This window comes from Scyliorhinus torazame, chromosome 1, assembly GCF_047496885.1.
Source record: "Scyliorhinus torazame isolate Kashiwa2021f chromosome 1, sScyTor2.1, whole genome shotgun sequence".
Lineage (NCBI taxonomy): Eukaryota > Metazoa > Chordata > Chondrichthyes > Carcharhiniformes > Scyliorhinidae > Scyliorhinus > Scyliorhinus torazame.
The window spans coordinates 243647829-243669622 of NC_092707.1; the positions used below are offsets into that span (position 1 = coordinate 243647829).

At 44.3% G+C, this 21794-nt stretch overlaps 1 protein-coding gene across 2 annotated transcripts in view; it reads left to right on the forward strand.

Moving 5' to 3' along the window:
- Positions 1-21794, forward strand: part of snx5 (sorting nexin 5) — an 83096-nt gene that overhangs the window by 15587 nt on the left and 45715 nt on the right. For both annotated transcript variants that reach the window (XM_072504019.1, XM_072504027.1), the window contains exons 3-6: positions 5027-5125; positions 9633-9743; positions 11426-11547; positions 12116-12239. In XM_072504019.1, coding sequence (XP_072360120.1) covers positions 5027-5125; positions 9633-9743; positions 11426-11547; positions 12116-12239 — 456 coding nt within the window. The remainder of the gene's footprint in view (positions 1-5026; positions 5126-9632; positions 9744-11425; positions 11548-12115; positions 12240-21794) is intronic.

A 21794-nucleotide genomic window follows, 5' to 3' on the forward strand; every position in this document is an offset into this window, starting at 1 on the left:
ACACTAGGGGTCCTGAATCTAAATAAAGCAAACTATGATGGTATGAGGCGCAAGTTGGCTATAATGCTATAACGGATACAAGGGATGACGGTGGATAGGAAATGACAAACATTCAACCATGGCTGAACACCAATTGTTTATTCCTGTCTGGCGCAAAAGTAAAGTAGGAAAGGTGGCCAAACCACGGCTTACAAGGGAAATTGGAGATAGTGAGCTTGATTTTAACTCCCAAAAGTGTCCCATTTTGGCCCGTATAACAGGTTCTTTGGCGCTGCAGCGCCGAGAACGGCTCCACTATCACACGGGATTATCTGCGCTCAGTCGGGAACGCACTGGTGAGCAGCCGGGGGGGTTGGTGTTGCCAAACTTGCTTCCTTATTATTGGGCGGCAAATGTGGACAGAGTGCGGTGGTGGTGGGAAGAAAAGGGGTAAAGTGGGTTAGGATGGAGGAGGAATCTTATAAGGGGTCTAGTTTGAGGGCTATGGTGATGGCAGTGTTGCCAATGGCTCTGTAGGTATCCAAGGAGCCCGGTGGTGCAGTCCACAATGAAGATATGGAATAAGTTGAGGAGGCATTTTAGGGTGAAAGGGGTGTTGGTGCCAACGCTGCTGTGCGAAAACATGGGTTTGAGCCAGGGGGGAATAGATAGTGTATACAGGAGGTGGAGAGAAGTGGTCTGGTCAAGGTGAGGGATCTGTGTTTGGAGGAAGGGTTCGCCAGTCTGGAGGGGATAAGGGAGTGGAGTAGAGCTGCTGAGGGGGAGTGAGTTCAGGTAAGGGACTTTGCGCAAAAGGTCTGGAGGGGGTTCCCTAGGTTGCCGGGATACACTCTGCTGGAGTGACTGCTGCTTCCGGATGTGGGAGGGGAGGGAAGAATTGAAGATATATACAAGTGGCTGGGGGAGGCAAGCGGATGGTGAAGATCAAGGAGAAATGGGAAGCAGAGTTGGGAGGGGCGATCAATTGAGGAGTATGGAGTGAGGCACTGCTTAGGGTAAATGGGATCTCCTCTTGTGCAAGGATGAGCCTGATACAGTTTAAGGTGGTGAACAGGCTGCATATGACTAAAAAAGCTAGAAAGAAGAGTAACATAGATTGAGAGTAAACTTGCTCAGAATATAAAAACTGAGATAGTAAAGTTTCTACCAATATATAAAACAAAATAGAGTGGCTGAGGTAAATATTGGCCCTTTTCGAGGATGAGAAGGGAGATTTAATAATGGGAGATGAAGAAATGAACAGGTTTTTTGGGTTGGTCTTCACAGTAGTAGACACAAATAATATGCCAGTGACTGATGGAAATGAGGCTATGACAGGTGAGGACCTTGAGATAATTGTTATCACCTAAGGATGTAGTGATGGGCAAGCTAATGGGGCTAAAGGTAGACAAGTCTCCTGGCCCTGATGGAATGCATCCCAGGGTACCAGAAGAGATGGCTAGGGAAATTGCAAATGCACTCGTGATAATTTACCAAAATTCACTAAACTCTGGGGTGGTCCTGGCGGATTGGAAATTAGCAAACGTGACGCCACTGTGTTCAAAAAAGGGAGGTAGGCAGAAAGCGGGTAATTATAGGCCAGTGGATAATTGGATAATTATAGGCCAGTTAGCTTAACTTCGGTAGTAGGGAAGATGATGCTGGAATCTTATCATCAAGGAAGAAATAGCGAGGCATCTAGATGAAAATTGTCCCATTGGACAGACGCAGCATGGGTTCATAAAGGGCAGGTCGTGCCTAACTAATTTAGTGGAATTTTGTGAGGACATTACCAGTGCGGTAGACAACGGGGAGCCAACCTTTTGACAAGGTGCCAGACAAAAGGTTGCTGCATAAGATAAAGATGCATGGCGTTAAGGGTAAAGTAGTATCATGGATAGAGGGTTGGTTAATTAATAGAAAGCAAAGAGTGGGGATTAATGGGTGTTTCTCTGGTTGGCAATCAGTAGCTAGTGGTGTCCTTCCAGGATCAGCGTTGGACCCACAATTGTTCACAATTTACATAGATGATTTGGAGTTGGGGAGTGCAATGTGTCCAAGTTTGCAGGCTGCACTAAGATGAGTGGTAAAGCAAAAAGTTACAGAGGATACTGGAAGTTTGCAGAGGGATTTGGATAGGCTAAGTGAATGGGCTAGGGTCTGGCAGATGGAATCCAACGTTGACAAATGTGAGGTTATCCATTTTGGTAGGAATAACAGCAAAAGGGATTATTATTTAAATGATAAAATATTAAACTATGCTGCTGTACAGAGACCTGGGTGTCCTAGTGCATGAGTCGCAAAAAGTTGGTTTACAGGTGATTAAGAAAGCGAATGGAGTTTTGTCCTTCATTGTTAGAGGGATGGAGTTTAAGACTAGGGAGGTTATGCTGCAATTGTATAAGGTGTTAGTGAGGCCACACCTGGAGTATTGTGTTCAGTTTTGGTCTCCTTACCTGAGAAAGGACGTACTGGCACTGGAGGGTGTGCAGAGGAGATTCACTAGGTTAATCCCAGAGATGAAGGGGTTGGATTACGAGGAGAGGTTGAGTAGACTGGTACTGTACTCATTGGAATTTAGAAGGATGCTGGGATTCTTGTAGAAACAAATAAAATTATGAAGGGGATAGATGTGGGGAGGTTGTTTCCACCAGCATGTGAAAGCACAACTGGGGGGCATAGCCTCAAAATAAGGGGAAGTAGATTTAGGACTGAGTTTAGGAGGAACTTCTTCACCCAAAGGGTGGTGAATCTATGGAATTCCCAGCCCAGCGAAGCAGTTGAGGCTCTTTCATTAAATGTTTTCAAGATAAAGATAGTTTTTTGAAGAATAAAGGTTTAAGGTGTTTGGATGGGAAAGTGGAGCTGAGTCCATAAAAGATCAGCCATGATCTCATTGAATGGAGGAGCAGGCTCGAAGGGCCAGATGGCCTACTCCTGCTCCTAGTTCTTATATTCTTATATTCTTATGACTCTGGCGAGAATTAGTGGGTTCTTTCAGGGGGTAGCAGATGAGTGTGAGAGGTGTGGGCGGGGGCCAGCGAATCACATGCGCATGTTTTGGGGTTGCAAAAAAATTGGCAAGATTCTGGGCAGGTGTGTTCCAGTCTTGGCCAGGATAGTGGAGGAGGGAGTGGACCCGGACCCTTTGGTGGTAATATTTGGGGTTTCTGAGAAGCCGGAGCTCATGGAGAGGAGGAAGGCCGATGTCTTGGCCTTCGCCTCTCTGATTGCACGCCGTCGAATTTTGCTGGAGTGGCAGTCTGTATTGGCACAGGGGGTAGCGGCTTCGTTGGGTGACCTGTACGACTTCCTGTGGTTAGAGAAGATAAAAGTATGAGTTGAGGGGCTCAGCAGGGGGGTTTGAGGGAAAGGTGGGGGATGTTTGTGACCGTGTTTGCGGGGCTGCTTGTCGTGGGGGAGGGGGGTGAAAAAGGGGGGAAATCTATACAGTCTGTACAGTTGTTGGGAAGTATGTTTCTCGGTGTTTATTCGCTGTAACCTGTTTTTGATGCATGTTTGTAACTAAATACATTTTTTTTAAAAAAGGAACGTAACGCTGAAGCAACACCTACTTCGCTTGCTGCACTGATGAGCTCAGTCGCCCTGATCGCTCAACCTTCCCATTGTCCCAACTTACCTCCATTGGGGGTCCTTGAGTCCCCTCCCACTCCATCTAAGGACTTGTACAGTAATGTAGAAGACAATGGGCGGCATGGTGGCAGTTGTTAACACTGCTGCCTCACAGCATCAGGGACCCTAGTTCAATTCATATAGAACATACAGTGCAGAAGGAGGCCATTTGGCCCATCGAGTCTGCACCGACCCACTTAAGCCCTCACTGCCACCTATCACCGTAATTCAATAACCCCATCCAACCTTTTTTGGTCACTAAGGGCAATTTATCACGGCCAATTTATCATGGCCAATCCACCTAACCTGCACATCTTTGGACTGTGGGAAGAAACCGGAGCACCCGGAGGAAACCACGCAGACACTGGGCGAACGTGCAGACTCCGCACAGACTGTGACCCAGCGGGGAATTGAACCTGGGACCCTGGCGCTGTGAAGTAACCGTGCTAATCACTTGTGCTGCAGTGCTGTCAATTTTGGCCTCTGGTGACGGTGTTTGCATATTCTCCCCGTGGCTGTGTAGGTTTCCTCTAGGTGCTCCAGTTTCCTCCACAGTCCAAATATGTGCAGGTTTGGTGGATTGGCCATGCTAAATTTCCCCTTGGTGTCCAAAGATGTACAGGTTAGGTAGGGTTACGGGGATGGGATGTGGGAGTGGGCCTAGGTAATGTGCTCTTTTGGAGGGTTGGTGCAGTCTCAATGGGCCAAATGGCCTACCCTGCACTCTAGGTATTCTATGGTTTGAATCGCACGCAACGAGCAGAACGAGGCCATTCGGCCCATGAAGTCTGCACCGACCCTTTGAAAGAGCACCCTATTTAAACCTACGCCTCCACTCTATCCCAGCAACCACTCTACGGGGCAATTTAGCATGGCCAATCCACCTAACCTGGGCAAGTTTGGACTGTAGGAAGAAACCAGAGCACCTGAAGGCAACCCACACAGACACTGGGAGAAAGTGCAAACTGAACGCACGCACCCCTGAGGCCGGAATTGAACCCAGGTCCCTGGAGCTGTTGGGCAGTGGTGCTAACCATTGTGCCGCCATGCGCCCCATGTTTTACTGATGTTGGTTGAGGGATAAATATTGGCCCCAGGACACTGTGGCTAACTCTCCCTGCTCTTCTAATAATAGCATTGGGATCTTTCATTTCTGCCTGTGAGAGAGCAGATGAGGCCTCAGTGGCACTGGAAATTAATACAATGGGGCGATTCTCCATCCCTTCATACTTTTTTATTTTTTTTGCAGCCACTGCAATGTTAAGCTATGTGAATAGTATTTTTTAATATGAAAGCTGCTAAGGTGTTAAATTACCATTTTGTAATCCTAGTGATCTAAGTTATATTAAAGTAAGATCCTACTTGACCATAAATTACCTTGCATGATGCTGAAGTGTTGCCTTTCTGGTTTCAGCTAGCTTCTGTATCCATGGAAGCCGAGCCCTCCATGCTGGTTGATATTCCTGATGCACTCAGTGAGAGAGAGAAAGTAAAATTCACAGTTCACACCAAGGTAAGTCTGCTTCTCGCTACAAGATACAAAGCCTAAAATAAGTCTCGCTTCCACTAATGAAAGCCATCATAGACCCCCAAGGATGATCGAGGTTTAAAAAAAAAAAATATATAATAATTGGCTGCTCTACATGCCTGGAGCTGAAGTGGATCTTATGATTTCATTAAAGAATAGAATTTGCAACTTGTAAAATGTCAATTGTTTTCAGCCCTATGATTAAGGTGGGTGTAATGTCTCTTTAAAATTCTTTTACTAATAACAATTCATAACCTAATCCACAAAGTTTCCTGTATCTGTAATATCCCACACAGGGCCTATGCGGTGGCAATGCTGGTCTTCCAGGTGGAGTATGAGCTTCCCCACTATCTCAGTTAACCTTAGAGTACCCAATTCTTTTTTTTCTAATTAAGGGGCAATTTAGTGTGGCCAATTCACCTAACCTGTACCTCTTTTTGGGTTGCGGGGGTGAGGACACTGAGACTGAATCAAACCTGTGTCCTCGGTCCCATGAGGCAGCAGTGCTAACCACTGCGCCGCCATGCTGCTCTAACCTCTGTACACTAGGTTGGCCAGTGAGGAACCCAGTAGGGATATACTGGGTAGAGTATATATCATTCTTGTAAATAAAATTTTGTTCTTGCTTTACTCAGTGTGGACTTCCCTTGTCCTTACTATGACAAGATGTTTAATGGTATTTTCACTTAAATTTTCTACATCTGGAAAAATTCCAATAGGTCAGACAGCCAGTCTTCAGCTTTAGGTGGTGCTACTGATCGCCAGGCGATTAGGGAGGAAAGGGGGTCGGCCTCCTCCCCATGAGATCTGGCTGTTCTGATCCCCCAAAGACTGCCACCTTTGGGCAGGGCTCCACCCTCATCCCCACCACCTTGGACATTACGTCAAGAAGGCTGTCCAAAAAAGTCTGGGGCAAGACCAGTACATGTGGGTGTGGTTGGCCGGGCCTCATTTTCACCGTTCGCATTTGTCCTCCACCTCAGGGAAGAACCTGCTCATTCGAGTTCTGGGTAAGTGGGCTCTGTGTTCCACCTTTAGCTGCATTAGGCTTAGCCTTGTGCATGTGGAGTTGACCCTGTGCAGTGCTTCACTCACTAGTCCCACACTATTTCAAACCCCAAGTCATCCCCTCTCTTTTCTCTTGTCTCATCCAGTTGTGTGTTAGCCCTCCCAGTAGTTGCCCAACATGTTGCCGAATTTCCCTTCCCTAGGAACCTGTGGCTGTTGCAGATGGGGGCCTTGGCAGACATTTCCGTCACCCCAAAGTGCTGTCGCAGCTGGTTCCTCTTCAGGCTCTCCTGCGTTGTGACCAGTCTTGCTGCTTCTTCTTTGGCAACAATCTGGTCACCCTGGTCTGCAGCGGTGTTCTTCAGGTCTTTAATGGTGTTTTCCTGAGCTTCTAGTCACCTCTTTGCCTTGTGTAGAGCCACCTGCATGGTTGCTAGAGCATCCGCAACCGCACCCCTGATCATAGCTTGAATGTAATTTTTTGCCGCTTCCCTCCGTGTTCTCTCAGTTCCCTTATTCTTCACAAGTCCCCAGGTGTGTGTGGTGGGGGGGCTCCTCCCTCTGGTGAGGCCTGAGATTTGTCGCCTCGTGCGCGGCCGGCTTGGCTGTTTCTCTTGATTTTTTCCACTTCTGGTTTTCACACTGCTTCTGGAGTGGCTGTTGTTTGGCAATTTCCCCTTGTATCGCTGCTGGTTGAGGTGTGGGGGTGTTTTATCCTTTGTATTAGCAGGTGCCTATTTTCAGGTTTGTGGGAGGAGAGCCACCTGATGCGCGACTTCTCGGTACATCCCGTCACCGGAAGTGACGAGGCCAAAAAGTGTCATGTCCTCTGGATAACCTTTCTATTGAGGACTGTTAATGTAATTCCCATATTTTAAAAGGAGACTGATGTCCAGGGATTTATAGACTGCTTAGCTTCACTCGTTTGGGGGAAAAATGGAATCCTTACAGTTGTTTTTTTTTGCTGTTTCTCTCCAGCTCTATGATAACTGGGCTAAATTATTTCTTATAACAGTCGATCTTTTATGCTATCAATTTTACTATGGTATCCCTTTCTCCTTTTTTTGGTGTCGCCCCAAAGTTACATTTTCATCACATTGCAATAACCATCTGAAGAACTTAATTCACTGAAATGACCTTGAGGCAGCCAGTCTGGTATCGCAATCTCATTAGTTTTGAAGGGGGTTGGGGGAGGAAAAACTGCCAAATTGCTCATTTTACAGACTTCCTTCCATTTGCTGGTTCTTGCCTCCAATCTCAAAAGTGCAGATGTCAACCGAGCCCTTCCTTGAAGACAAGTCCTTTCAGCTGTTCCAATAAAGGAAGTAGATCAAGGCGTACAGTTCATTAGTGACGACGTGCAAAATGATGACCCGGGCATAAAAGCCTTCATTTTGTAAGAGGCAATGCTTTTGAAAAAATCCTTGTGGTTTCTTGGAGAAGGTATTGAGAATTAACTTGGGAAATTAGCATTTCTAATAACTGGTAAATATTACTCTTCAATATTTATTTCATGCCCCCTCTTAATTTACGGCAAGCTATTTAAGTTGACAAAAGTGTGAAGGTAAAATAATTGAATGACTGAGTGGGCACGAGAAGAAAGAAAATCCATTTTCCCCAGTTTTGCCATTCTCGGGACTTTGCTCGAGAATGAGTCGTGCTCTCAAATGATGTACACTATTTGGAGCAATACGAGGGTCAAAGTCAAAGGAACAATGACCACAGACTATTCTCTAAAAAAGACAAAGATTGTGGCGATGTAAGGGCTTGGATGGCAGTGGTATTTAGAAGGATTACTTATCAGATGACAAACTTATTTTTTTCCTGGAGCAATTTAGCATGGCTAATTTACCTACCCGGGACATATTTTTGGTTGTGGGAGTAAAACCCACAAAGACACCGAGTGATTTGGACCGGATCAAACCCGGGTCGGGATCGAACCCGAGTCATTGGCACTGTGAGGCAGCAGTGCTAACCACTGCACCACCATGCTGCCCAACAAACTCTTTCTTTATATCTTGTTGGAGTGCATAAGGAGAGGACAGAAGACTGTTCTGTGTATGTGCATCCCAAACAATCCAACTCCTTGCAGTTGAACATGTTATAGCAAACCACTGAGCTTGCAGATCGAACTGTATGGAATCAAAATTCAACATTGGAAATTCTAATTCAAACATTCTCAGCTGGCTCTTCCATTGATGACCATCTTATCTACATTACAACACTGACAAGGTACCTGTTGTTGTCAATACAGCTGCTGCACCTTTCCAAGCTGCAGAAACGCTGTAACAAACCTTCGTGACATTCCAGCACACCTGTATAGTGTGGCTGGTGATAAAGGTTGTCAAAGCAACTGAAACCGCTCAATCTCCATTCTCAATGTGAGGCAGAACCTCGTGTGAGAAGCCCCCAGGAAGGTGGCGTGCACGTACAGTTTAATAGAATCATGCCGAGCAGAAGAAGGCCATTTGGCCCATCAGACCTTGCCAGCTCTTTGAAAGAGCTATCCAAATGGCCTTTATTTTCAAGTATTTACCCAATTCTTTTAATTACAATTGAATCTTTTTGAATCACCCTTTTGTATATTTACCAATTAGTGTAGAACGGGTTACGCAACAATTTACTACCTTGCTCTCTAAGGATGTCTTTAGGTTGGTAGTTTTCCACACAGCTGGGAAGTAGGGATTCCAAGCTCGCTCTGCAGGATTTGTAATTTTTTTTTGTCAGAACACCTTTTCTACAGGCTTCAGGGCGTTGGCCAAGACTGCTTGATATTTTTCCTCTCCTTGGGGTGGACTTCATGCAACGTGTGTTCCAACTGGTATATGTCTCAAGGATCAAATCCACATATTGTGACGGGAAATCAGAATTTGTTCAACCTTCAGGATGGGACTCCCACCAATAGTGATTGATCTATTAGCTTCTACTTCTTGGTAGATAATATCACCAAAGAGTGACTAGTGGAAAGCGTGGATCGAAGCAGACATCAATGGTGATCATGGCATCCCAGGTTTGTTGAGGGACAAGACTAAAGTGCAAGTTTGGCTTGCATCCCCCTTGTACAGGCCAGAAGTGGGTTTCCAGCCATGTTCAACTGAAGCAAAGGTTAAATTCCAGTATCCTCCTGTCATTTTGAAGATTGGCAATGAGTCCTGTCAATTAGTTTCATAGTTATAAATTATAATATTTATAGGGGTGTGATAAATGGTACAATTTGACTTTGGTTATGGGAACTGTGTGCTAATCTCTGGGTGTGTTCTTTCCTCAAAGGGTGGTTTAAAAAAATTGTTTTTTAAATGTGTTAGTTGTGGGGGTTGGTGCTTGCCACATTTTTGGCAAGGGAGTTCCACTGGATTAACATAGGTGAGGTGCGGGGGAAAACTGGTGGAGCCACCAATCTCTGCTCCATGCTGATGGTTGTTTGCTGTTCTCTTTAAAGTTGCGTGAGCATGGTGTGCTAATGCTTGATATTCTCCTCATTCAGACCACCCTGCCTTCCTTCAAGAAATCAGACTTCTCAGTGATCCGGCAACATGAGGACTTTGTCTGGTTGCATGACGCCTTGGTTGAGAACGAGGACTATGCTGGAATCATTGTGAGTAGCTGAAGCCCGTTCAATAGCTGCCATCCACATAGCCCCATAATTGCGGCAGAGAATCCATGTTCCACAAGACTGAAATAAAATCCACTGTGAAAGCCCGGGAAGTGTGGAGGGGATGAGTGTTCTGGTGCACATGGCTGTAAGATAGTCAACAGATACAAAATGTAATCAAAAATACTAGAGGAATATTAGCCTTCATGTCAAGGTGATTGCAATAAAATAGGAGAGACGGTGATGCTTCAGTTGTATAGAGCCTTATAGCTGGACTTTCAGGTTTTGGGCCTGATGAAGGCTTTGGAAGAGGTTCATTACTGATTTATCTTAAAATGACACTGGGTTGAAAGGGATAAAGCTGCATAAATTTTGATTGTGTTTCCTTGAGTTTAGAAGGTTAAGTAGTGATCTAATCAAGATCTCAAAATAAAAATGAAATTTGGTAGGGTCGAAACAGCAGCTAATTCTTCCTGTGGGAGTTCAGAGTCAGGAGCTGCGAAGTGCTTAGGTTCTTAAGAGTGAAATCGGAAAATAGCAATTTCTCACCAAAGAGTAATGAAACCTGTAATTCTCTCTTCTAAAAGAATGTGGATGCTAGTGCTCGACATCCTGGAGGTTACCATTGATGAGAAACTGAACTGGATTAGCCGTATAAATGCTGTGGCTACAAGAGCAGATCAGAGGCTGGATCGCTTCTCCTGACTCCAAAGCCTGTCCATCATCTACAAGGAGTGTGATGGAATACCCTTCACTTGCCTGGATGAGTGCAGCTCAACAACACCTGAAGTTCAACACATTACTGAACAAAACCAGCTACTTTATTGGCACTCCATTTCCCCCCCCCCCCCCAAAAAAAATCCACCACTGACACACAGTAGCAGCAATGTGTACCATCTACAAGATGCACTGCAACAACACTCAAAGGCTCCTTCGATAGTACATTCCAAACCCATGTACCACCAAGAAGGACAAGGGCAGCAGACGCATGGGGAAATTCACTGTATGGAAGTTCGCCTCCAGGATACACCATCTTGACTTGGAACTATGTCACTGTTCCTTCAGTGTCGCTGGGTCAAAATCCTGGAACTCCCTCTCTCCTCCCTAACAGCACTGTGGGTGTATCTACACCACATGAACTGCAGCAGTTCAAGACAGCTCGCCGTCACCTTTGAGCGCAATGGGGAATGGGTATTAAATGCTGGCCTAGCCAACAAATCACATTCCATGAATGAATACATTTTTAAAAACTGGAGCTTTCAAGACTTTAGATCAATAGGTTTTTATTGGGTCAGACTATCTATGGAGCAAAGGCAGGTAGAAGTTGAGGTACCGATCAGCAATGGTCGAATTGGATGTTGGAAGAGGTACATGGGGTTGAATCTGTGGTTCCAATTAAATTCACACTTGCTTATTTTGTCTGTATTTTAAAAATAAAAAAAGGCTGTGTTGAGACATTGAAGATAAGTATTATGCGGAGAGAACTATGAGGTGCTTGGCTTCATGTGGTCATGTGTTGAATGCCAAGAGGTAGGTGGATGTGCATTGGGTAAGGGAATGTAAAGGATACTTTTGGATGTGTATTGGGTAGGGGAATGTAAAGGATACTTTTACTGTAACTATCTGGCTTTCTTTAAGTCAACTTGTTTCCCCCTCTTCCCCCCCCCCCCCCCCCTCTCTTTTAGATACCCCCAGCACCTGCAAAACCAGACTTTGATGTTGCAAGAGAAAAGATGCAAAAGCTGGGCGAAGGCGAAGGTTCCATGACAAAAGAGGAATTTAATAAAATGAAGCAAGAACTTGAATCGTAAGATAATGAAGAATTTAATCCTTTTTGATTTCTGACCGTGTTAAACTTCAGCTGGTTCTCTGGGTGGGGTGGGGATAGTGTACATGGATGGGTGAGGTTGGTTTTAAAATCTATATTGAAGGGCAGGGAATGCACAGGTTAATGAACGTAATTTTTTTTCTCGTTGAAATCTGACTGATGTTTGAGTTAACTTGATCAGCAGAAATTGAGTGCAGTTTTTAAGATGCTGGACTGTTTTAAAAGTCTAATATTGCCCAAGAATTGTGCTAATTATTTTTGTTTGTGAATTTGAAGTTTGCATATTATTATAATATTTTTGGTTTCGTCTTTGATAACTTTCACTGTTGGAATTTCCAAATTAGCTTGTTGAATTAGCTATTGGGGAGTAACTAATTTCGTAAATATGACCTGGTCATGCTTTTCAATGTTTAAAATCACTGATTCTGCTCTGTGTAACAAATGACATAATACTGTAATCTTCTTTCTCTCCTCCTCCTCCTCCTCCTCCTCCTCCTCCTCCTCCTCCTTCCCCCCCCCCCTCCTCCTTAACTGTTTTTATTTTAAGGGAGTACTTGGCTGTCTTTAAGAAGACCGTGTCCATCCATGAAGTTTTCCTTCAGCGACTTGCAGTTCATACTGTATTGGGCAAAGACCATAACTTCCATGTTTTCCTGGAATATGACCAGGATGTAAGGCATTTTTCTTTCTTTTATTCCATGGAAGTTCCTGAAACATGACACTCTTATTCTTTGCTTCAGGAGGGGGTTGGGGGAGAGAATGTAAAAGTTAGCTTTGTAGTTTTCTAATCATTTATCTCCCCTCCCATCAAATGAGGTGTAAACGTCAATCCTATTTCTGCAGGTTGATAGTTTTGCCGAATATTCCTGACTGTGAATGTGACGCAGCGGCTTTGATTAACATTTTAGTGTTTTAATCTATATATGGGGTGGCTCATTTTAAGCACTCTTGCTCAATGTAAGCCTAGACACTACTTTCCTGATGCATTAACCACCTATTCACAATTTTGCTCCTCGCGTCTTAGAATCAGAATAGTGCAGCATTGAAAAGGGTTAAGTGTCTATGGCAGTTCCTTGAAAGAGCTATCCAATTTGTCTCGGCCTCTGCTCTTCCCTCTCCAAATGTATCCAATCCCTTTTGAAAATTGCCATTCAATTTCACCAGCCTAAAATATCCTTGTTTTCCCTCTTTGTTTATCCAATCAACTTATTATCAAGTTTGTCACGATAAAATCATACTTTTGGCAATGTAGGTATAGCTTTTGGGAGGCAGGGGAAGAAACAATATTTTGAAAAGCAGATTGAATTTCTGTGTCTAAAGGGGAGATGATTCTATTAATTTTAATACTAGTTATAATAATCTTTATTGTCACACATTGTCTTACATTAACACTGCAATGAAGTTGCTGTAAAAAGCTCCATAGTTGCCACATTCCAGCACCTGTTCAGGTACACGGAGGGAGAATTCAGAATGTCCAAATTACCTAACAGCACATCTTGTGGGAGAAAATTGGAACACCCGGAGGAAACCCGTGCAGCCTCTGCACACAGTGAGTCAAGCTGGGAATCTAACCTGGGACCCTAGCTTGATCTAGCCTGAACGCATTGTCACAACCTCCTCCACAGAGACATAACTTGACCTTTCCATTATTAGCTAAAAGGATGACCTGTGAGGATTCCATGTTTTTAAAGCTTTTACTGCATCTAAAAACTAAAACACTATTCACTGAATTCTGTTTTCTTATGTAGGTGGCTTTATACCTTAAACTATATAAGTTACGGGGCTAGGGTGGAGGCCTGGGCTTGGATACAGTGCTCTTTACTAGGGAGGATGCAGACTCGATGAGCCAAATGTCTTCCTTCTGCACTGTAGATTCTATGATTCTCCCCAGAATTATTGCTCCTAGTAGGTTGCTTCCTTCCCATTGTCCAGCTGGGCAACTTCTAATTCCAGAACTGTGTCTCCACTGTGAGGGTTACACTGCTCCAGGTCCAAGTTAGGCAAATCTTCCAACCTCTCTCAACCCTTCATGAACTCTGTCTTCAAACTGAGCAGGACCTCCCACCTATGTTCCACATGGCAAACAAACAAATCATCATTTCCTCTGCTAAGATGCAGGCCTGACTGATGCTCATTTCTTTTGCTCTCCTCTTCTTCAGTTGGTTTCAGACCCCCCTCCCTCCCCACAAGACCAAATTGCAACTTTGTCTGTCATCTGCGTTTATAGGGAAGCCTCTAACCTCTGAAACAGAAGCATATTCGCTTTGCTTCCAAGTAGAAATATTGACTAGTTAACTCTGATCCCAACTCTTCTTTGATTCTGGAAGTAAAGAGTTTCCAGCACAATCTGGTTACCATTTGTTTACAACGTACTGCCTTTCTGGGACTCATGAAGACGCAGAATCTACCCATTTGTAGATTTAGGGACAGGTGCCATTTTCTCCAATTGTGACTACCTTGCAGCTCGCTCTCTGGCTAAGATCAAGGTTCAGATTCAATCCAAAATGAGCTGCAATGCTGTTTCTTGTCCGCTTGCATCTTTTATGTCTCTTGTGGATACCATGAATTGAATTCAATTTGAATTGTTTTTTGGAGCAAGCAATGAGGTGGAGTAAGGACTTGCGGACCTGCCCTGTCCACGCTACACATTGGCTTTGTAACTTGAAGGATGGTATAACATTTTTTTTTAAAAATACCTTGCAGCCCCCCTCCCCTCAATAAAACAATAGGCTTACTGTTCAGGCAGATGCCAGCCCATGTCACATGACGTCTTTCATCTGCCCTACCTTACTCCACAGTCCCAAAATAAAGTAATCTTCTAAAACAAAATGCATAAGTTCTAAAAATAGAATTATTGACTGTACAATTGTAACAAATAAGTTACTGCACATACTAAATGTAAAACTGTAAGTTCTATGTTTTTAATTCTGGTATTCGTGCTATGTATGAAAGCTCTGACGTATTAAGAGTACCTGCACATATCCAATTTTATTCACTCCTCCAGTTCCTTCAGTTGTTCAGGCCCACAGCCTGGAATTGCTTCTTCGTCAAAACCTTTCTCTTCTGCAAAGTGGTTAGTCATCTGTACTAATATCTCCGTTAGTGGCTCAGTGCCAGTGTTTGTTTGACATCACACCTGTGAAGTGCCTTGGGATGGTCTACACCATGAATGCCGTTATCTAAATGCAAGTTGTTGCATGTGGAATTAGTGATGGTCACGGGTAGTAACCCTGACAGAGTGCCTATTTAAGTAATACATCCAGAAATGCTGCAGCTTTGGGTGACTGAGGGCCTGGATAAGGGGAGTGAGACTTGGGCTGGAACCTTCTGGCCCCTCCTGTGGTGGGGGAAGGAGGGTGGCAGGTGAGAAACCTACCACCTTCCCACCTCCACCCTGAATAAGTCTGTGTTACCAAAGCCCATAGATGACATTCCTGCTCTACTGACAATTGAGGCCTTTAAGTGGACATTTAATGTGCGGAGCACGTTAAGTGAGCCCATGTGGGATTTTTAAAATTCATTCATGGGGATGTGTGTCGCTGGCTAGGCCAGCCTTTATTGTCCATCCCTAATTGCCCTTGAGAAGGTGGTGGTGAGCTGCCTTCTTGAACCACTACAGACTGCGATGCAGGTGCACCCACAGTGCTGTTGGGGAGGATGTGCCAGGATTTTGACCCAGTGACATTCTAAGTCTGGATGATGAGTGGCTTGGAGGGGAACTTCCAGGTGGAGGTGCTTTCATGCATCTGCTGCCCTTGGACTTCTAGATGGTGGTAGTCATGGGTTTGGAAGGTGCTATCGAAGGAACCTTAAGTTCTGCAGTGCATCTCATGGATGGTACGCACTGCTGCTATTGCCAACCAAGTCAGTCATAGAATCATACAGAACAGAAAAGGCTTTGGCCCACCGGTCAAAAACAACCACCTAACCATTAAATGCTCTTGGGGCCCATGGTCTTTGCAGTATTTAGTATCTTCAGCCATTTTCTGATACCACTAAAGTGAAACAAATTGGCTAAAGACTGGCATCTGTGATGCTGGGGACCTTCTGCGATGGATCATCTATTCTGTACTTCTGGCTGAAGATTGTAAATACTTCAGCCTTGTCTTTGTTTGAAGCTCCTGAGGGGAAGGGGAGCCTTCATTCAGTCACTCAGTGCCTGATTGAAGAACTCTGCATTGAGAAGAGGCCTTGCTGAAGACCATCACTCTCCTGTATCCTGGAATCCAGTGATGATACTAGACTTGGATGAGTATTGTCCGGCAGCAGCCACCCCCTCCCTGGTGATGCTGCTGTTCCCCAGCCGCTCTCGGAAGGTGGGGCTTCCACATCCTGTGTCGATCGTGGGAAAAGGGGGAATGTACCGTTGCTGACCTATCAAGTGTGAGTGGCACATGATGCAGTAGTCCTTCCCGGGAAGAGGTGGTGTGGGACTCTAGCTGGCTCTCAGCCAGCAGCCAAGACTCTCATCACCTCCATAATATTCCAGTCCTTGTCTGAGGGACTGCAGTCAAACTAATGAGCCACTCTAATTTGTCAATGGAATCCACAGCCTGCCAGCAGTAAAGCGTCACAGTAAAAGCCAATGAAAGAGCAGAGATGGAGAGTCCAAAATGTTCTGAGGTGAACTGAAAACATTCACCTCAATCTCCTGGTATTCTCACTGCGTAACAGATTGCTGAAAGAAGTGTCTTAAGAGTTCTATGCTTAACCCGAGTGCCAGGGTAGAATGCCAGTCTGATTTGATGTTGAATATATGGTGAATCAAATCGAGTCTTTATCACTACACACCTGTCAGAGACTCGTATTGTACTTGAATCTAAGGTATAGGAAGGAAAGAAACATTTATTTAAAATTTAAATGTAATGAGCAACGTTGGGATTCTATCACATCAAAATAGACAGTAAGGTTGAAAAGCCAGCTGATCATTGAGGATGTGTAATGAGCAATTAACCTTTTCACTTGCTGAATCAGCGTCAACTGGCATAAGCCAAGTGCAACTCGGTGAAAACATTCGAGAAACAAATTATTTTGCAACACTGCGCAGCGGGTGTATGAAACTACTTAATCCAACCATTAAATGGTGTCTGTATGAGTTCTACATTTCTTCAAGAGTAGGGATTACAGCATTAAAAAAATTCTATTCTTTGGATGTATGTTATGCTAGCAAGACCAACGCTTATCCCAGTGTCTTTTTAAGCCTCCTCCGAGAATGCAAATTACCCAGTTTGTGAGACTAGATGTGAAGCACTCCAGGAAAGGATAGAAAATGTCCTACTGTGGTAGCAGTTTCGCTTCTGAATCACAGTTATGGGTTTCATATCTCATTCTAACAACTTGAGCACGCAATGTAGGCTGCCATGCCAGTACAATTTGTACTGCGGGAATACAACTGTATAAATGAAACCTTAAACCCTGGCTTAATCTTTTGGGTGGCTGTAAAGGCTCCATCAGGACTATTCAAAAGAAGTGCAGGGGAGTTCTCTACCTCATGCTGGCCAATATTTGTCCCTCATCCAAAATCACAAAACCGGTTATCCTGTCAGCAACTCCTTGCTGTGCAGATATTACATCAATGATTCCACTTACTTCATGACAAAGCCCTCTGGGATGTCCTGAGACCATGACGGGCATCATAGAAATAGAAGTCCTTTCTTTCCCTGATGGCTAGTGGGTTTTTACTATAATCTAGCAGCTTTTCTAGTGCCAGTCCTGAATTCAGTTTCATAACTTGAGATGTCATGACCACAAAAGTCATTTTCTTAAAGTGCTCCTTGAGCAATGAATGTGTTTGTAGGAAGCCCCCTTTTTACTCGAGTGGATCAAGTAAACAAAGCAGATAAAGTCAGTTTATTGCAAAGACGACTTCTGAAAAGGAGCTTTAAAAAAAAATGGAAAAGATACTTGAAGAAATTTAAAGTCTGCTCTAAATAATGCGGGCCCGTCTTGAATTCCTTTCTTTCTAAATTAAGGCGGCTGCGATGGCTTCTGCAGTTGACAAATTGTTGTTTGCTCTGGTCAGCAGTTTTTTGGGAGTTTTTTTGCTATTACTGCTGCAGATTGCCTGGACTGTGGCAGAAATTGCAGTTGTATTCTTGTACTCCCTTTGCCATGAACACTCTCGAGTTCTTCCTGGAGCACTATCATGTGATTTGGCCAAAAATGCCAAGTCGTTTTATCCCATGTCAGTTGCCAAGGTTTTCACACCTTTCGGGAAAGCCATTGTCTGTTTGAAGACTCATTTCATGTCTGTCTGCAATCCACTTGAAGCTTTACGACACTGCAGTTGAAAAGGTCAGGTGACTTTTGGCAGCCGCCTTTAAGATTTTTAAAGAGAGATGAGCTTTTTTTGTAATATCACAGGTTTGAACTCTTGACAACTGGGCTGCTGTTTCAGTGTCATTTGTTACCGGTATTTTTTTTGTGTACATGATTGAAACTGGAGAAAGACCGGTAAGAAGAGAAAAATACCCGAGGATCACCAGAATGGTCTTTTGATGATTAGTTAAAAAAAATTGAAGACCTTGGTGTTAAAAGGACAGTGGCAGTATAGGTGCAAAATTGCTTTAAGGATATGAAGCAGAGAGTAATGGCAAATGAGCCTGTCAGACCAGAAGTTGGTTGGTTTCCGGGGGGTTAGCACAGTAGGAGGTCTTGCAGCACTAGGTCCAACAGGTTTGTTTGGAGTCACTTTTTGGAGCACTCTAAAAGCTAGTGACTCCACAGAAACCTGTTGGACTTTAACCTGGTGTTGTAAGGCGTCTTGCTGTGCCCACCCCAATCCAACACCGGCATCCACATCCAGGGGGTTAGTATTAGGGCCCGGACTTTGTGTATACTGGAGCAGAAAATACTGGCCAATCTCAGCAGGTCTGACCGCATCTGTGGAGCGAGAGGGAGCTAATGTTGCGAATCTGAATCACTCTGGTCAAAGCCAGACCCAAAACATTGGCTCCATTCTCTCTCCATAGATGCTGTCAGACCTGCTGAGATTGTCAAGTATTTTCTGTTTTTACTTCAGATTCCGGCATCTGCAATAATTTGCTTTTATCTTGGGCATACTGGACATAATTTCAAAGTTTGCAGATTATATAATGTTTTGGAAGTGTAGAAAACAAGTGAAGAGGATGGGAACAAACTTCAGTAGGGCTTAGGCTGTTGAAATTAGTCGGCACATGGCCAATGAAGTTTAACACCAGTGTGGAGTGATAAATGGGAGTGATAAATTGGGCAAAATAGTGGCAATATGGATTAAATGGTATAATTTTAAAGGTGCAGAAAGAGAAACCTGGGGATATGTATACAGTACATAAGTTTGTGGTGGTGGGACAAGTTGAGGAGGCAGTTAAGAAATGCAGAGAGCTGCATGTGACAGTGGTTAGCACTGGGACTATGGCACTGAGGACCCAGGTTCGAGTCCCGGCCCTGGGTCACTGTCACGTCTCTTCTCTCCCCCCCCCCCCCCCCCCCCCCCCCCCCCCCCCCCCCCACCCCACCCCACACCCCGTGTCTGAGTGGGTTTCACCCCTACAACCCATAGACGTGAGAGTAGGTGGATTGGCCATGTTAAATTGCCCCTTAATTGGGTGGAAAAAAATAATTGGGTACTCTAAATTTATTTATTTTTAAAAGTGAAGAAATACAGGATGTTTGGCTTTATTAATAGAGGCATGCAAAAGTAAGGGAGTTGTGGTAAGCCATTACAAATCACTGATTAGGTCCCATCTGGGGTGTAGGGCAGGCCTTTTAGAGGGAAGCAGAAGAGATTTACTAGAATGATACCGGAGGTGAGGGACTTTAGTTGTGTGGCAAGACTGGGGAAGCTGGTGGTGGTGTTTGAGGAGAGATAGTTAAGAGGAGACATGATAGAGGTGTTAGAGTAACTAAGACTGTTTCCAGTGGCATAAGAATCGATAGCCACAGGACATCGATTAAAGTGATTGGTAAAAGAATCAGAGGCAACACAGAACTTGAATTGTTGTGATTCCGAATATGTTGCCTGAAAGAAAAATGGATGCTGATTTCATCAGCAACTTTCAAAAGGGAATTGGTAAATACTTAAAAATCACGCGGCCGCAGGCGTTGATGACTTGATAACTTTACCAAAGAGTGAAGAGTCTTTGTGCAGAGTGATCTCCTTCCACGTTGCATTGTTCTATGATTTATTCGGTTGGTGCTTTTGTTGCTGTTTGTGGGGAAATGTAGAATAATGGCACGGGTGGAGGCCATTCAGCCCATTGTACTGGCTCTCTGATGATTTTTAAAAAAAAATAGTCTTTATTGTCACAAGTAGGCTTACATTAACACTGCAATAAAGTTACTGTGAAAATTCCCTAGTCGCCACACTCCGGTGCCTGTTTGGTTACACGGAGGGAGAATTCAGAATGTCCAATTCACCTAACGGCACGTCTTTCAGGACTTGTGGGAGGAAACTGAAACCTACCCAAGCCCACACCTCCACCCTATCCCCAGAACTCAATAACCCCACCCAACACTAAGGGCAATTTAGCATAGCCAATCCACCTAATCCACACATCTTTGGACTGTGGGAGAAAGCCGGAGCACCCGGAGGAAACCCACGCGCAGAACGTGCAGACTCCGCACAGACAGTGACCCAAGCCAGGAATCGAACCTGGACCCTGGTGCTGTGAAGCCATAGTGCTAACCACTGTGCTACCGTGGATTCATCCAATTAGTCCTATTCTGTGTTTTCTCCATAGCGCTGAAGAACTTTCTTTTTCATCTATTGATTCGAATTCCATTTAAAATACCTTGTGTCAGAGAAACACCCATTTTTGAAGGCATTCGAGTACTGGCGGATTTACTTATTCAATAAGTTAATAGCATTATTGCCCATTCGTAAGCTGAGACTCTAAAACTCCTATTTCCAAACATGCAGTGGGATGATATCCAGATTTAAAACTGTCCATCTCTGCCAGAACCCAATGACTTCAACTTCTATCCTCAAAAGTAAATGGTGGTTTTGCAAGAAATAGTGCAAAAAGTGGGAAGATTCTCATGTATTTAGCATAATTTGACAAGTCTTAAAAGGGCTCGTGTTACTAAGCACATACTGTAACTGAGTTCCAACCACCCCTGAATTAGCTTTCAAAACTGCTTTCTGTTCTTCTGCCCTTTTGCTTCAATTCAGCTAAACCATGGCTGGTCGTAGTTTTTTCCTGTTTAACAACAGTACAGCAATTTAATAAATTTGCATTTGGAAGAAAAAGGGGAAGAATCAGAATCATTACATTACCGGAGGAGGCCATTCGGCCCATCGAGACTGTACCGACCCTCTGAAAGGGCACTCTACCTAGACCCACATCCCCACCCTATCCCTGTAACCCCACCCGCCTTTTGGACACGAAGGAGCAATTTTAGCATGACCAATTCACCTCGACTGCACACCTTTGGACTGTGGGAGGGAACCCTCGCAGACACTGGGTAACGTGCAAACACCACAGTCACCCAAGGCTGGATTTGAACACGGGTCCCTAGCACTGAGACAGCTGTGCTAACCACTGTGCCACCATGCCGCCCTAGAAGAAAAAGGAAACCGTATTAAAAGACTTTCCCCTTTCTTTCGCTTCCCCCAAGAAAATAATAAATCATAGGATAGATCTAGCTTCACGTGATATAACCTAATTAGGGGCCGTTATAGAGTTGTCGTTCCTCAAAATAGTCTAGTAAACGTTGCCAAGCTACATAAAATCCATCAGAGGAGCCTCTTATACAGTACTTTATTTTCTCAAGTTTGAGATTCTGCGTAAGATCACCTGTCCAATCAGTAAAAGAGGGCAGGTAAGACTGCTTCAGATTTTATAGAATAATAAGCCGAGCCAATGATGTTGCAAAGGCTAGTGCATTAGTCTTAATTTTTCTAAGAGCGATGCCATTTGGTTCCATCCCAAACAGCCTTGGAATCGGAGACGGTTCAATGTAACTTATTAAAAACATGAATGATGCAACAACAACAAAAATGTCAAAGCAAAGCTAATTTCGGACATGACCAGTAACTATGAATTAGAGGAGCTGGGATAGTATGGCATTTCATCACAGGTTGGTTCAAAATTTATAAATCGTAAGACAATTAAATTAGGATGGCACAGTGGTTAGCACTGCTGCCTCACTGCTCCAGGGACCCGGGTTCGATTCCCGGCTTGGGTCACTGGCTGTGTGGAGTTTGCACTTTCTCTGTGTCTGTGTGGGTTTCCTCCGGGTGCTCC